The sequence below is a fragment of the Gopherus flavomarginatus genome, chromosome 1, assembly GCF_025201925.1.
Source record: "Gopherus flavomarginatus isolate rGopFla2 chromosome 1, rGopFla2.mat.asm, whole genome shotgun sequence".
NCBI classification, from domain to species: Eukaryota; Metazoa; Chordata; order Testudines; family Testudinidae; genus Gopherus; species Gopherus flavomarginatus.
In genome coordinates, this window is record NC_066617.1 from 109,042,261 (window position 1) to 109,057,850 (window position 15,590).

General features: G+C 41.7%; 1 protein-coding gene across 2 annotated transcripts in view; it reads right to left on the bottom strand.

Annotated features, from left to right (window-relative positions):
- TRIM24 (tripartite motif containing 24) overlaps positions 1–15,590 on the bottom strand; it is a 163,342-nt gene that overhangs the window by 53,197 nt on the left and 94,555 nt on the right. For both annotated transcript variants that reach the window (XM_050945558.1, XM_050945548.1), the window contains exons 4-8: positions 12,060–12,192; positions 10,901–11,017; positions 9,224–9,338; positions 8,396–8,542; positions 6,279–6,396 (exon numbers count right to left, since the gene is read on the bottom strand). In XM_050945558.1, the coding sequence (XP_050801515.1) occupies positions 6,279–6,396; positions 8,396–8,542; positions 9,224–9,338; positions 10,901–11,017; positions 12,060–12,192 (630 nt within the window). The remainder of the gene's footprint in view (positions 1–6,278; positions 6,397–8,395; positions 8,543–9,223; positions 9,339–10,900; positions 11,018–12,059; positions 12,193–15,590) is intronic.

The window sequence follows — 15,590 nt, forward strand, 5'->3', positions numbered from 1 at the left end:
ATCCAATAGGTAGAGTCTCTCCTCCTCCTTAGCATGAGACTTAGCAGCTTCCCAACTTCCTTGCCTAAGTGACTGATACGGATGTGAGAAACCACTTCGGATGAAGGGATAGGTCTATTTTGTCCTTGTAGAGGACTGTATGCAGTGGATCAAATACTAGAACTCTCAGTTCACCTACTCGCCAGTTACCTCACTGAGGTAATTATGACCAAAAAGGCTACCTTCATTGAGAGATGGAGCAACAAACAGGTAGCCATTAGTTTTGCTAACATTAGGTTAAGTCCCAAGGAGGAATAGGATCCTTTACTTGGGTATAAAACCTTTCCAGACTCTTTGAAAGCCTGATTGACATGATGCTGGAGAAAAGAATGATTACCAGTCAGAGGACAGAAAGCCAAGATAACTGCTAGGTGAACCCTCATGGAACCAACAGCAAGACCTTGCTGTTTCAGATATAACAAACAGTCTGGTGTATGTTATATTGGAGAAACCCCTTTTTGCTGAGAACAAATGGAGAATCTCATGCATTTTGATAGATAAACATCTTTAGCAGAAAGCCTTCTCCTATTCAAGAGGATGTTTTGTACTTCCTTTGAACAGATCTCCTCTTGAGGGGTTACCCAGGGAGTTTCAATGCTGTAAGGTGAAGGATTTCCACACTGGGATGGAAGAAGCAACCATTGCCTGGTGAAATCAAGTCTAGGTCTGGTGGTAATGTCAGTGGAGACCTGCCTGAGATGCTCAGCGAAGCGGAAAAAACAAGACTGGACAGGCCACATCAGTGCTGTGAGTTTCACGCGAGCATGGTTCAGTTTGATTTTTAAACACCATCCTGGGCAAGAGCAGAACCTGAAAATATGAATACATGAGATTGTCTGTCCAGGGTAACAGAATAGAGTGCGTCAGATCCTAGACTGTGACCTGCCTGTGAACAAAACAGATGGCACTTTCTATTGGTGCATGTTGCAAACAGGTCTATATGGGGAACTTCCACACTTGGAAAATGAACCTGACAATACCTGGCAGGAGACACCACTCAGTGACTGGTGAAATGCCTGCTTAGTTGGTCCACCAGATGGTTCTGGACACCCGGAAGGAGGGAAGTGGATGGAGATGTTGACACAAAAGTCCCAAAGCAGCACTGGCTCTTGGCAAAGAAGTGCCAATCAAATCCCTTCCTGTCTGTTCACATAGAACTTGACCACTGTATTGTCCGTAAGTCCTAGTAAATTTCTTCCTTTGATATAGGGAAGAAAAGTCTGGTAAGCTAGATGAATGGCTCTCAATGGCTTACATTTATGTAGTGAACAAACCCTGGCCAGGCCATAGCCCTTGAGTTTTCAGAGAACCCAGGTGGACTGTCAAAACCTAGGGCGGAAGTGTCCATAACCAAAGTTAAAATAGGTTCTGGGGGAACAAAAGTAACAAGCACACACTCATTCAGTCCACCAGTCCAAAGAGGCTAAGATCCAGGTGGCCATTCAAACCACCATGCTCACTGGATGACGAATTAGAGAACACATCAAGCTCAGACAGTTCTGCAGCTTCCTGAGATGAAGCCTGGCCAACTAAACCATGTAAATACATGAGGCCATACACCCCAGAAGTCTGAGGCAATTTTGAACTGTTGTGGTAAGATAGGCCTTCACGTCTAACAAAATGGCCAGCATCGTCTGGAATCTTGTTTGCATGAGAACACCCTGTTTTCCGTAGAATCTAAGACTGTTCCTATAAACTCTATCCTATGAACAGGGAGAGGACTAATTTTTCCTCTTTGATCAGTAATCCTCTGCTGAAGGTGCTTTGTATCATGGTCATGCTAGACATTACCTGGCTCTTGGATTGGCCTCTCACCCACCAGTCATCCAGGTATAGACACACTTGAACTTCATTATATAATGCCTGCATCTGTAATTTTCATTTCATGCATCTGAAGAAGTGAGATTTTTTTTAACCCATGAAAGCTTATGCCCAAATAAATCCGTTAGCCTTTAAAGTGCCACCGAAGTCCTTGTTGTTTACTGGAACTTCTGATTTCCTCAGAAGTGCTGCCACCACTGCCATCCACTTTGTAAAAACATGTGGGGTCACAGATAGTCTGTAGACCTGACATTTAGCCTGACAGTGGTATTGGCTAACCATAAATCTGAGGAATTTATTGTGGCTTTGATTTATTGCGACATGGAAACGTGTGTCCTTTAAGGTGAGCACAGCACATCAGTTGCCAGGATCCAGGGAGGGCATAAAGGAAGCCAGAGTGAACATGCAAAACTTTATTTTCTTTAGATATTTATTGAGCTCCTGAATGTGTAGTACAGTTCTGAGAGCTCCTTTTGCTTTTGGGATTAGGAAGTGGCGAGAATAAAACCCTTTTATCTTTGTCTAGAAGAGGAACTTCTTTTATGGCTCCCAACAAGAGGAGAGACTGTACCTTGGAGATGACCTTTGTGAGAAATGTCCCTGAAAAGGGATGAAGGACAGAGGTGGTGGTGGTGTAGAAATAAACTGAAGAGTGTATCACAATTCCATCATGCGTAAAACCCACTGAGCTATAGAAATATGGGTCCAAGCACTTTGGAAGTGGGATAGTCTGTTGGAAGAAAACAGGGGTAGTAGAAGCTGGCAAACTGAAAACTGGTAAGCCATCCTCAACCAGAATGTCAAAATGACTGTACGGTGTTCTTATCCTGTCTGGACAAACGTATAGCAGAAGAAAGATAGAAAGAAAGGAGTAGGCAGAGGTATTCTCCTGTAACGTCTCTATTTCTTTATAGGCCAGGTCCTGATGGTGAGGCACACAGAAAGCATAATGATGAGGCTACTGTGGACAGAACCACTGCTTCTTTGGGAGAAGAGTCTAAATAGCCATAGACTTGTGCATAGCCCTAGAGTCTGTTTCAGGCTATGAAGCCTGTCATCGATCTGCTGTGCAAATAGTTATAGTTCCTCAAAGGGGAGATCTTGAATGGTTTGTTGGCCCTTTTGAGGAGGACCTGATGCCTGGAGCCACAATAATTTAATTATTGTAACAGCCAATGCCCTGGCTCAGTCATCAGAATCCACAGCATCCAATATGGCCTGAAGCAAGGTCTTGGCCATCATCTTTCCCTCATTAACCATAGCGGGAAACTCTTGCCCGGTTTCCCCTTGCAACTTGTCCATTAATTTTAAAATATTGTCCCAGAGGGAGAAGTTATAACATCCCAGCAATACATGCTGATTAGCAATCCGGAGATGTAATCCTGCTGTCAAATGTATTTTACACACACACACACACACACACACACACACACACACACACACACACACACAATTTTGCAACTTTTAATTTTCAAGTAGATGCCTGCTGACCTTGGTGTGTGCTCTCATTAGAAACTGAAGCCACCAAAGACTCCAGGTATGGAAAGAAATAAAAAAATGTACAAACCTCTATGAGGGCACATGATCCTTCTCTGTCCTTTTAGCTGCAGGAGGCATGGAAGATGGAGTTTGCCATAACACTTTAGTGAACTCCAGAATAGCCTTGTTTATGCAAACTGCCACTTAAGAAGGCTCCACAGATCCCACAGTATCAACCAATCTGTGTGAGTACTCCTGAACTACCTCCACCTGCATGTCTAGGGAGGAAGTCACACTTTTTAGAAGATTCTGTTGAGATGTTTCCTAAACTGCCGGTGACACTGGTACTGAGAGACTCAGCAGATCATGTGCCACATCATATACCTGAAGTATTGTTGGCACTGGGACAGTCTCTTGATATTGCTGAGTCAAAGATGTATTTATCTCAACAAGGCTGCAATCAGCATCAGTCAATGACCCTGCCTGATGCACTATTTGCTGCGGGGAGTGCCTCTGCATCAAGCACACTCTACTCTCCTTCCCAGATTGTTTGCTGGACTTCAGTGCCAAAGATCTTAATCTCCTGGGCGCTGAGTCCCTCGATGCCAGCTTACGGTGTGCCTCCTCTCCAGTACCAGAGAAGATCTGTGTTGAGACTCTGAGAAGACAGGCAACCACTCCTAACTGAAGGAGACTCGCTTGGTGCATGCTCTGAATGGGGATACTCCCAGGGTGGGTGGAGGGCTGCCTCCATAACATGCTTTAGTCTGACCTCCCTGTACTTCTTAATTCTGAGCTTAAAGTCCCTGAACATTTGGCACCATTCTCTGATGTGTGGCACCTGAAGTGAGAGTCACTGCCTGGCACTGATTTCTTGCATGCATCACAAGGCCTGAAGCCCAGGGACTGAGGCATGCCTCAACACCAGGCACTAATACCCCAGTGGTGGGAACCGAAGAGCATACTAATAAGTATCCCAGGACAAGGAAACTTAATAGTAAAAAACTCTGCTAAGGCAAACTATTAAACAAGTACTCACTATATACAAGATTAAGGAAGGGAAACACTTGCAGCTACAAGATAAAGTACTCCAACAATCGTCACAGCACTAAGAAGGAACTTAGGGAGGTCAGCAACAGCTTTGCTCTTTACATCATCACATAGCAGTATGAGACAGAAGAAGGTGTATGCACCGCCCCAACAAGTACCACTAAGGGAAAAATCCCAGATGCTAATACATTGGGTGCCCACATACCTGAAGTGGAATGGACATATGCAATCACTTAAAGAATCAAGTATTTATCCAGTACCTGTGAGAAAGTGCTGTCATGACAAGATCCTCTTATGCCAACATTTCCCCACCTTTTTGTTATAACTAGGGTCTGACCAAATTCACAGTCTATTCTCATTAATTTCATGGCCAGAGGGTTTTAAAATTGGTCAATTTCATGATTTCATATGTTTACATCTGAAATTGCAGGGTGTTATAATCCAAATGGTATTGTAGGGGGGTTGCAAAATTGTTGTGCCAGAGGAGGGCGGGAGGAGAGGAAGGGTCCCAAGACTGCCACTCCCACTTCTGTGCTGCCTAGACAGCAGCCTCCGAGCTTCCTGCAGTTAGAGGAGGTTCTCAGAGGTGGAGAGGCTCTCCCGCATGCTGCTAGGAGCACCCCAGCAGGGGCTCCTAGCTGCCGGTCCAGGACAGTGACAGATTAAGGAAGGGGCCCCTGGTCAATTTGAGCCTCTCACCTCGGAAAAATGGGTGCCCCAGAAGAAGCCCCAGGGCAGAAGCCCTGATCTAGCAACCCTGAGCCCCAGCAGGAGCCCTGAGGGATGGAAATCCTGAGCCTGGGCTGCCCCGGCTGCAGCCAGCAGGAGTGGAAGCCCCCAGCCCCAGGAGTTGCTGGGGGTGCAAGCCCCAAGCTTGGTGCCCAGAGCTTGGGGAGGGTGGGGGGGAAGAGGGGAAGAAGGTGGAAGAAAAGCCAGGAGCCCAGCTCCCGGGCTGCTGCGGCCACCCTCATTTCTGCACTGCCTCTGGGAGGTGAGTCTCATCTCCCCACGAAGAGCAGCCATGCAGGGGAAGGACAACTCCTGTCCCTCCTCAGCGTGTCTGGACACAGCCATGAAATTGGTCAGGCCCTAATGCAAAGCTGGTTGCACTTTTTGACCAAAGGCCAAAATGCCGGATAGGTACATCCAAAATCACTCTCCAACAGAAAGATGGAGACACTGACAAAAAAAACCCTGCAGGTATTGAAAACAAGGGAGGCTTGACAATTATCAAATTCCTCAAGAGAGAGACTTTTTAGTCTCTAATTCCCACTCCTAGCAGGGAAGTTCCTATGCTGCATTTCTTCATTAGACTGAGTACATATACTTAGTCAATCATACTGAACAGGCTATTCACAAAACTCCTTATTATAGGATGTACCAAGCAGAAACCCAGCCTCTGGCAGATAGAAAAAAAAATGCAAATACCAGTCTGAAGGTATGAATCCAGCCTGCCTAGAGAGCACGGTACAGTGGGGATGGTCAATCTTTGCTTGCTCTATGAGCTCACATCTGTTAACAGTACACCAAGAAGGACAGTAAGCAAAATCTACAGAGCTAGGAAAAAAGCACCCAACTCCAACAGAAAACTATTGCTCAAAAGACTGCCCTCTGTAGTATTTTCCTTCTCATCTCCCCACCTCAGTTAGCTAAAAACTAGTTAGGCACTGCCTATCTAGCTTTACTACCTGGAACAGCATCCAATATGGAGTCAGATCAGACACACGCTTTAGAGTAATTTTTGTCCACTGGTAGAAGATATATTAAAGAACACATGAGAAATACGCTCAATTATATATCTTGGAGGCCACTGAGCTGATAAAAACTATTTTTAGTGATACCGCCAGTTTACAAAGAAGTTGATAAAAGAAGCAGGAGCCACATCATACCTAGATTGAAAATATTTTGAGCCCAGAAGCTAGGATCACAGTGAAACTGGACAGTGGTGTTAGTCACTGGTGAAGCATCACACCTTGCTCGAAGGAGATACCGTAGACGATATGTAATCTAGAACAGGAAAACACCTTGTACAAAACATTTTTTTCTTCTAGGAAAAAAGCCTGATTAACTTGTACTATTTTCCCACAAGACAACAACAGGGTTTATATTTATTATCTGAGCAAAATGCCTTGGATTGGAGTGAAAAGAACATAAGTTTGTGCAAGGGCTGATGCATTAATCCAAGTACTAATTATACCATAATACAGAATTTCAGACAGGCAAAAGCTAGCCAGCTCAACACACCTATTCTTTTTGGATTCCTCCTAATCCCAATTCCTCTCAAAACTTTTCTCCAAAAATCTACTGAAGATGCCTCTTAATCTCATACCATTTGGTTAAATTAACTTTCCTACTTGTATTGACATGAATTACCCACTATATAAATGTTTTCATAGAGTTCCTTATTTACTTGTAGTTTTCCTAATCTTTAGGTAGGTCAGTTCTAGAATACCTAACCAGTGTGAAGTGCATGACAAAATATATACTTTAAAAGGGGATGTGGGAATGTTTAAAGCTGTAATCACTACCAATTTGAATGTAGGCAATGCAGGATTTCTGGGGACACCAGTAGTAGCTGGGGTACTAAAATCCCAGGATTGCTTCAATTTCAGTTCATGTTCACTTCAGAGTTTTTAAACTGCCTATGGCATACCTGGCTCTACCTATGGTTTTTATCTATTCATTAAGTGACTAAAACTGTTAGCTACTGCAATTATTCACAGTAGCTAACAGTGTGTTGCTCATGCCAGAAGTCTAGGTTGGCACATGGATGTCCTCCTGCAAACTGCTCAGCCTATTCCTTTTTCTGCAGTGTGAATAGGGCTTCCAAGCAGTAATCCGTGTAATTTATCAGAGGGATAGGCTGCTGGTCTGGATCTGTAAAAAGATCCACGTCAGAAGAAGTGGGTATTCACCCACGAAAGCTTATGCTCCAATACATCGGTTAGTCTTTAAGGTGCCATAGGACTCTTGTTGCTGTGTAATTTAGCTGGCTAGATTATGCTCCTTCCGAGCTCTATGCGGTAAGATATCCCACAGTGCACAGCCTCACAGGTGGCTCTGTACAGGTGTATGCCCTCTGGAGCAGATTTCAAAGAGCACAGAACAGCCAGGCATCCAACTTCCAAATGTCTTTGCCTTTGGCAGGAGCTAGGCACTTAACTCCCTTTGTGTTTTGAAAGTCTCCCTCTGTGTCTTTCTGAGGCACGATGGGATAGTTGCCCAGAATGCACTGATATAATCATGGTTAGGAAGCCTGGCAGGTGTGGATGAGCAAACAATTGTGATAGCAGAAAAGACAGTGTGTGGCTATAACAATTTCATTTATCTGCAATTGCATACATGCCCATGTCTCTAATTTTTTTTTTAAATCACAATTGTACTTGTAATGTAGCAGGACCTTTGTATCTTTAGGCCTTGGTTTCTGTTTTAAAATGAAAACGTCTGGCTTTAGTATATCCCAACCTATAGCATCACTACTTCAGACCATGAGGTACATAATGCATACTTGCAAGTCTGAAGACAAGGTCTTAGAACCTTTCAATGGAAGGTTATACTGACTGTGGGGGAGCCAACATGTTAATTTTACATTAAAAAGATATATCTACATTATCCATTATGTTTGGATCACCTCAGCCTTGAGCTGAAAAAGTTGTTATAATAGAATGAGCATGTATATACACAAACATGCTTCATCCTAAAAAGGTTAACATTAGTGATTTATACACTTCCACAGAAGTGGGACAATCTCTATCTCAGTAGCAAACTTGCAACAATTCAAATTTTCAAGAATATCTAGGCGGGATCAGAAGTCAAAGTTTCAAACATCCTCCTCAACTTGTGCTGTTGTAGGGAAAAAAATTGTATATTACACACTTGTGCTGCAATATACTGATGTAATTAACAAGGTTAATTCCTTGACTTTACTTAAGACACAGAAAATTCACTTGTTTGACTTAACTATGGCCCCTTAGCAACTAAGGAATACGGTCTTTCCTAGCCTTACCAGGCGTTTGCTGTACAACAATGCTGTGCTGCTGCCACTGGAAACTGCCCACTTGGAAAAATTCATGACATGTTCCAGCTGTTTAGAAAGACTTGCCACTTCCTGTTGTTGCTGCAGAAGCTTAATCCGATGGTCTTTTGATAGACTCTGAAAGGAGCAAAGCACTTCCAGTGAAATTTTCAATTTACAGCAGAAAATGTATTAGCTCTCACTTGCTAATCAATAAACATGATAATCCTCAAAAATATCAAATGGTTTCACCTTATTTTTCAGAAGAGATTTTAGAGTGATTATATACTCTGAAATGTGACTAAATTTGGTACATTCTTACTCAAGAGATCAGCCCACTGTGTGTATTCAGATTTCCATCTTCTTCCTTTAGTGACAGAAAGAAGTTTCTATGGGTTTTTACTCTATAGTAGTGTTTAGATAGGTTTCCCTCACAGACTATCCTCTCCTACTTGTTATTACAATGAAGTTGGTCAGCTGAATTTGTGGTACATCAACCGCAGTTTTCCTGCATCATACATAGATCTGTGACTTCACTGCACAGCCCAGCTTTTTTTGCTTGATTATGAGGGAGGGCAGCCCTGATTCACGAAAACTAAATGCAAACAGGAATTCAAAGTTATTAGCAAAGGAAACTGCTATTGTATGAAATATTTCTCTGTTTAGCCCCATTTGAAATTTCCTCGTTAAGGGGTACCAACATGTAACTCATGCTGAAAGACAGTTTTTGCTGGGTTTGAATTTTGATGGATCATCATTTAAAGCCCCTGTAAAAGCTCTTACAAGATGACTTATTTATAATCTTAGAAGTGAATTTACCTCTAACTGATGTAGCAAAGCTTTCCCCTTTTTATTTATTTCTACCATCAGTGTAAATATGGCAACTTTAATATCCTGTTCCACCTGCTTTTGATTCTGATTCGCTTCAAGGATTCTGTAAGTAAAAAATAAATATTTAGAAATTTTTAGCACAGTGTCCTTAAGAAACTGCCACCAAAGCTCATCCTGACTCAACAAATGAAATGACTTATTTGTTGCACAGAATGCAATGGATTCCTGCTCACATGCATCCAGTAGTATATACTGGATAAGATGCTGCCATTAGCCAGGAAAATTATCAGGCTGAGTTAGTTTTAAAAAACAAAACAAAACACAGATTTAGGAATGCATCTGACCTTGGTGTAAATCTGAGAAATTCTAATTATATGATCTAGAAAAGTAGGACACTTATATAAGCAAGGGAATTTTATTGATAAAAATGAATGGTTGAAAGAGTCTTGATTTTAATATTCTCCTAAGCCTTTCTGGCAGGGAATACAAAAAAGTCTCCATATGTCACAGGAATTCAAGATCTCATTTTTTCCCCAATACAGAAAGTTTCTCCAGAAAGAAGATATCCAGCAATGTAGCAGCCTTTGCATTTGTGTTTATTGTTTTTAATGCACAGCTTGAAACAATATACTTGCCAATGGTGAGTCGTATTACTGCTTGAGCACTGCTTGTAGGCCTATCTAGCGATGTGAATATTGCTACTACACTGCTGACACAATCAATATGCTGCTCATTCTACCCTCTCTTTGGTGGGGTGAATGAGAGAGAGCAGGGAATGCTTTTCACTACCTTATGCATGTGTATTAGGCAGCGCTGAGTACCTGGTACAGGTGCTTAAAAACACCAGGTAGAAGAAGTTAGGAAGGAGAGAAAGGCATTTGAATTCCATGTGGGAGGAGAAGAGTATTACTTTTCTCTTGTCATTCAGGAGCAAGGGGATGGATGGAGGAAGGGAGACAGACTGTGGTTTGCATCCAAGAGGTGGTAAAAGAGAAGGGGGAGAGAACAAGCATACCAGTAAAGCTTCTCCATCTCTCAACAGCTAAAACCAGGGGGAAGATTGGACTTACATTCCTAGGGTACTGCATCTGAATAGTGCTGTGGAGGTACTTGCTAGGACCCACTTTGATATGTACTGTTGCAACCATGGTTATGCCTTTGGCTTGCAAGTGTCAGGTATGAACCCTGATCATATTGTTTTTCCACAAATGATCTTCAAGTAAATCTGTCACATGCATTTATTTTCAAAAACCTGAACCATAACATCTCATTTATAGGAGAGATATATATCATGAAAAACTAAAAATGGGGGTGGGCAGGGAAGAGATACTGCAATTGCCTTCTAAACATTTCCTAACAGCCTGCTTGGCTGAGCTTGCCCCTCCTGTTCTCCTGGAAGTTTACAGGCTAAAGAGAATAGTTATGTAACCAACATCAAGTTTAAGTTAACAAATACCACAAGGATTACTATAACCAACTGAAAACTTAATTTCATATTTCACTACTGAAAACATTTTGGAAATTATTTCTTTTTGGAAGTATCAAACAATGAAGACACGATGTACAAAATCCATTTAGGAATACTTTAATTTGAAAGCCTTGGTGAGTTAGGTAATATTCTTACGTTCACTGTTTGTCAATATTATTTAGTAACACGATACATACCTGTTTTGGATCTGCTTCCCTGTATATTTTATGTACTTAGTCTTCTCCATTAGCTTGGTGATAAGTGTATCAATGATCACTTTCTGGTTCTGAAAAGCTTCTTCTATAAACTGGTACCTGCAATAATAAGTGACTTAATGAACTATTTAAACATGAGAAAGAGGTTTGAACTATACTTACTAAAAAATAGACTGCACTCCAACAGAATCATCACTCCAGTTAAAAACACTGCTAAAAGACGGAGTTTAACACCAAGGAAGCCCATAAAAGGCAAATATGTCTGATTAAGGTATTTTTCTTGTGTAATTATTTTCTTCATAGAAATGAAGAGTATTAGTTTTTGTGAGAGTCATTCAAATGACATTTTAGATTTCCTCTGATAAATGCTGTTCAGAGAGAAATGAACATTTCCCCTTTAAGAGGACCTTACCAAACCATTCAGAAACAACCATCCTGTTCAACAGCAAACTGAGAGTTATGTTTGACCATATAGTTACATAATATAGCCCCGGGGCTTTTAAGCGCTCTCAGTTTGAAAAACTACATAGCAAAGATTTCCATCTATAGTAGAACCTCAGAGTTATGAGCACCAGAGTTACAAACTGACCAGTCAACCACACACCTCATTTGGAACCAAAAGTATGCAATCAGGCAGCAGTAGAGACAAAAAAAAGCAAATACAGTACAGTACCATGTTAAACGTAAACTACTAAAAAAATAAAGGGAAAGCAGCATTTTTCTTCTGCACAATAAAGTTTCAAAGTTGCATTAAGTCAATGTTCAGTTGTAAACGTTTGAAAGAACAGCCATAACGTTTTGTTCAGAGTTATGAACAACCACCATTCCTGAGGTTTTCGTAAATCTGAGATTCTACTGCAATTATACTGCCAATAATGGAAGGCTTACACAGGGTCAGAAGCTGGAAGATCAAGAGATTCTATTTTCAACTTTACCACAGACTTTCTTTCGCAAGACCTTTCAGTCAGTTAACTTCAGTTTCTTCACGGGTCTTTTTGTTAAAAAATAATTTGCATTTTAGCAGGAGCCCTGCTCAACAATATAACCTAGGCTAGTACTGCAACCAATTCAGAATTAGTTCAACATCTTTCATAAGGCATCAGCAACTAGTTGTATAAAAATACGTAATTTACTTTGGTACCTGTGCTCTTTGTGTTCCAGTAACTGGCAATCCCGGCATGTAAGTTTGTCACAGGTCTCGCAATAGAGCTTCAACTGTTCCTTTTTGTGGTAAGGGCAGAAAACAGGCCGCTGACTGTTCACACCAACTGCCTCTGTAGAATAAAGGAGGATTAAAATTTCTATTAGCAAGTTGAAACAATCTTTATTTGCTTGGGTTAGAATGAGAAGTTGGTTAGTTTCCATATCTCCAATCTGGTTTTTTTGGACTAGAATCCATTGCTTCATCTTGGAACTGTTGGACTTTTCTGCTTTCTTCGGGTCTTGGAGGCAGACAAGAGATCTTCTCCTCCTCCAGTGCAATAGCACTCCCCTCCAACAGTTGGAGCGCAAACATATGAGGTGCTAAAGTGATGACATTTCAAGCCAAACAGGTTGAAAATGTATACTTTGGCTTTGTTGTATCAAGTGTTTTCATGGGAGACCGTCCATGAAAGCCTTGGATTCTGTTCACCCAGTGAGGCCTTTGAATATAAAGCATGTATGCTTTGTCTTGTGAATGGGACCCTTGAGTAGCTACCCTGCAAGTTCTGTCCATTAAGTAGTTGTATCCCTAGTGAACACTTATTTCAGAAAGATCTTGATTAGAAACTTGGAAGATAGTGGCCTTAATCCACCTGCATGAAGAAAGAGGTGCAGAAGTTAAGTACCACCAATAAAGCACTGGGCTTCCCCCACACTATAATTCTATATATGCTGAATTCTACATTCTACAAAAGCGTTAGCTTCAGGATGAGAGAGGGTTTAAGAACAAAGAGGACAAGGAAACTGACTCGCTTAAATGGAAGGTTAAATTTCTCTTACAAATGAAATGGAAAGCTTGCCTTTCAACCACCTTATCTGAAAAAAGTTTTTCTTTAAACTACTTGTTGCAAAGAAACCACAAAATATGCTAATCCTCTGATGGCCAAAAGGAAGACAAACATTTGAGTTAGAAAAAAGATAAGAATATTTTCCTGGTGACTTGAAGGGTTATTTAGTATGAGTGTGTAACACTTAATTGAGGCTCCATGGGGGTCTTTGAGGTGATGCTGCTTTCAGAAAATAGGAACATCACAAGTCCAGTCAAATGCCCCCTTTTGGCCACTCACTGTGTGGCGATCCAGTTTCTGAATCCTTAGATGTTTTGAGCATCCAAAGTTTTAACAGAGAGTCTAGGCACTGCCTGTGTCTTGGGGTCCGTAGGCACACTCTCAGGATGCAGATCCTCTGTCTTGCAAACTGTGCTGAGACCTCCACAGTCAAACAGTCTAGCCCATTACCAATGCTGACTCCTTAGAATCCCTCTTCCTCTGTTCCTCTCTTCCAGAACTCCAAATGAGATCCTTCCAGTTTACCCCCTCATGGGGACATGTGGTAGATGTAACACTTCACATAGACTTTGTACAAGATTCTAGACCACCACTGCTCTTTACTTAAGAGATAAAACAGAATATATATCAAGAAAACAGACATCCTGAACACAATATCCTCTGCTTTACTTCACCCTTCCGTTGGGAGTCCTTTGCAGACTGAGTTTAGATAAACAAGGTTCCTCCCACCTATATAGACTCCTGCAGTAACTTCTCTGCTTTCGCTGGTGAAAATGGTCAAAAGACCCCAAACAGATCAGCTCCTACACTATGGATCATAAAGCATTTTGTAAAGAAATTTCTTAGATTAGAAAAGCTACAGCCTCATTCTGAAGTAAATTTTGCACCTGAGACAATTGAGGCTGGACAGCTCCAGAATTGGATGAACATCTATGGGATCTTTTAATTAACACAAAGAACCCAGAGAATAAACCTTTCTTATGACGGAACCAAGACTATTGCTCTAAGGGAAAGAAAATGCACTACACAGTCTAGAAACCCTCATCTTTTCACATATAGTCTTCAATTAGAAGAGGCAAAAGACAAGTTAGAGAGGATGGCTCCTGAAAGTCTACAAGAAGACCTTGTCTGAGAATCTTGACAGTGTGTGGTATCAGCCCAGGTTAAGAAGATATTTTTAGGCTTTCCTGCCACAGGTAGGTGGGCGCAAATCAGCAGAGCTTATCTTGTAGAGAATCCTCTTCTGGAGAGGCCCCTCTGACTGACTTGGGGAAGAATTCTTGGCCCTGGTGTTTTGAAAGGGATGAAAAGATTGGTGGTTTTGTGAAGACTAGAAATTGCAGCTGAGGAAGTGACCTGAACTCCAGCAAATGTCTTGACATTGGACCCAAATTAAATTATATCCAGATAGCCAAAGTATTCTTAAGGACATTGCGAGGGACTTCTCGAGCATTTTTGCCCTTTGAAAGGGCAACTGAACAGATTGCTGGTGGAATAGTGACCCTACCTACAGGTGTAGTGTTCCAGGTTCTTCGGCCAGGTTTTATGGGGAAAAAAAAAGATTTGGAGAAGAATCTGGTGATGTCACACGAAGCACTGAAGAGGAAAGATGGTGTCATTTTGCTAGTATCCAGTTCGGTGGAGTTTTTCGGTTTCCCCCTTTTGATCTTTATGGTACTTCTTTTTCTGAAAGTACTAGAGAGAATGGGTGATATTGAGTGGCATTTGAGCAGACACCATACATATTGTGGTACCACAAAAGCCATGGAAGACAATTCAAAGTCCCTCTTTAAAAGTTCTCAGTCGTCTGCTCTACAAAGTCCTTTGGAGAATTAGCCCAATTAAATTGGGTTCAAAACCCTTTTTTACCTGAGAAGAATCCTAAGATGAAAAAGCAATCTATCTTCATAATGGAAGAAAAGGTGATCTTATCAGACTGAATTTTCATAGCGGTGTAATTAATGGATTTATTTTTGCCAAGGTAGGAGTACTTAGAGTCAATTTTCTCAAAAGATTCCAGTACAGGGAGACAGATCTTTTTACCACTTCATCTTAAGGCGTCCTGGTTAGGAGAAGAAATTGGAGGAAAATGGGTTGCTGGTTCAGCTATCTTAAAAGTGGAACTTATCAATTCCTCTGAAACTTCCAAGAGTTCCTCAGATGGTGGGTGACCTAAATTACTAAATGGGAGGAAAGTTCCTCTTTGTCAGCAAGGATTATAGTGAATATTTCTGATGTCTCAGGAAACCCTTGAAAACAATGGAGGGAAAATGGTGAAAGAAGCAAGGCAGGAAAAAGGTATTGGTGGGAGAGCTCTTCCTAGAGCACTATAGACAATAGAAGCTGGTTGGCACAACAGCTTGGGAACTCCCACAGAGGTCTCACTAGTTCCCCCACTGATTGAACTGCGGCTTGTTGGCTGTCACGGTCCTGGAGCAGAGAAAGACCTATGCTGGGAAAAATGGTATGGGGTCAGGATGAAAATGAAGGCATAGAAGCTAAGGGACATGCGAGTGGTCTGCCACTCGCACATGGAGCAGAATGTAAGAATGGGAAACTTAAGCTTTGCTGACAGGGCCCAAGCCAAACATGATGTGGTAAAACTAAAGGTACAGTGGAGTTCCTAGCCTTCCTCGAAGCATTCACCTGAAGACCCTCCTCTTGCCACTTGGAGATGAAGG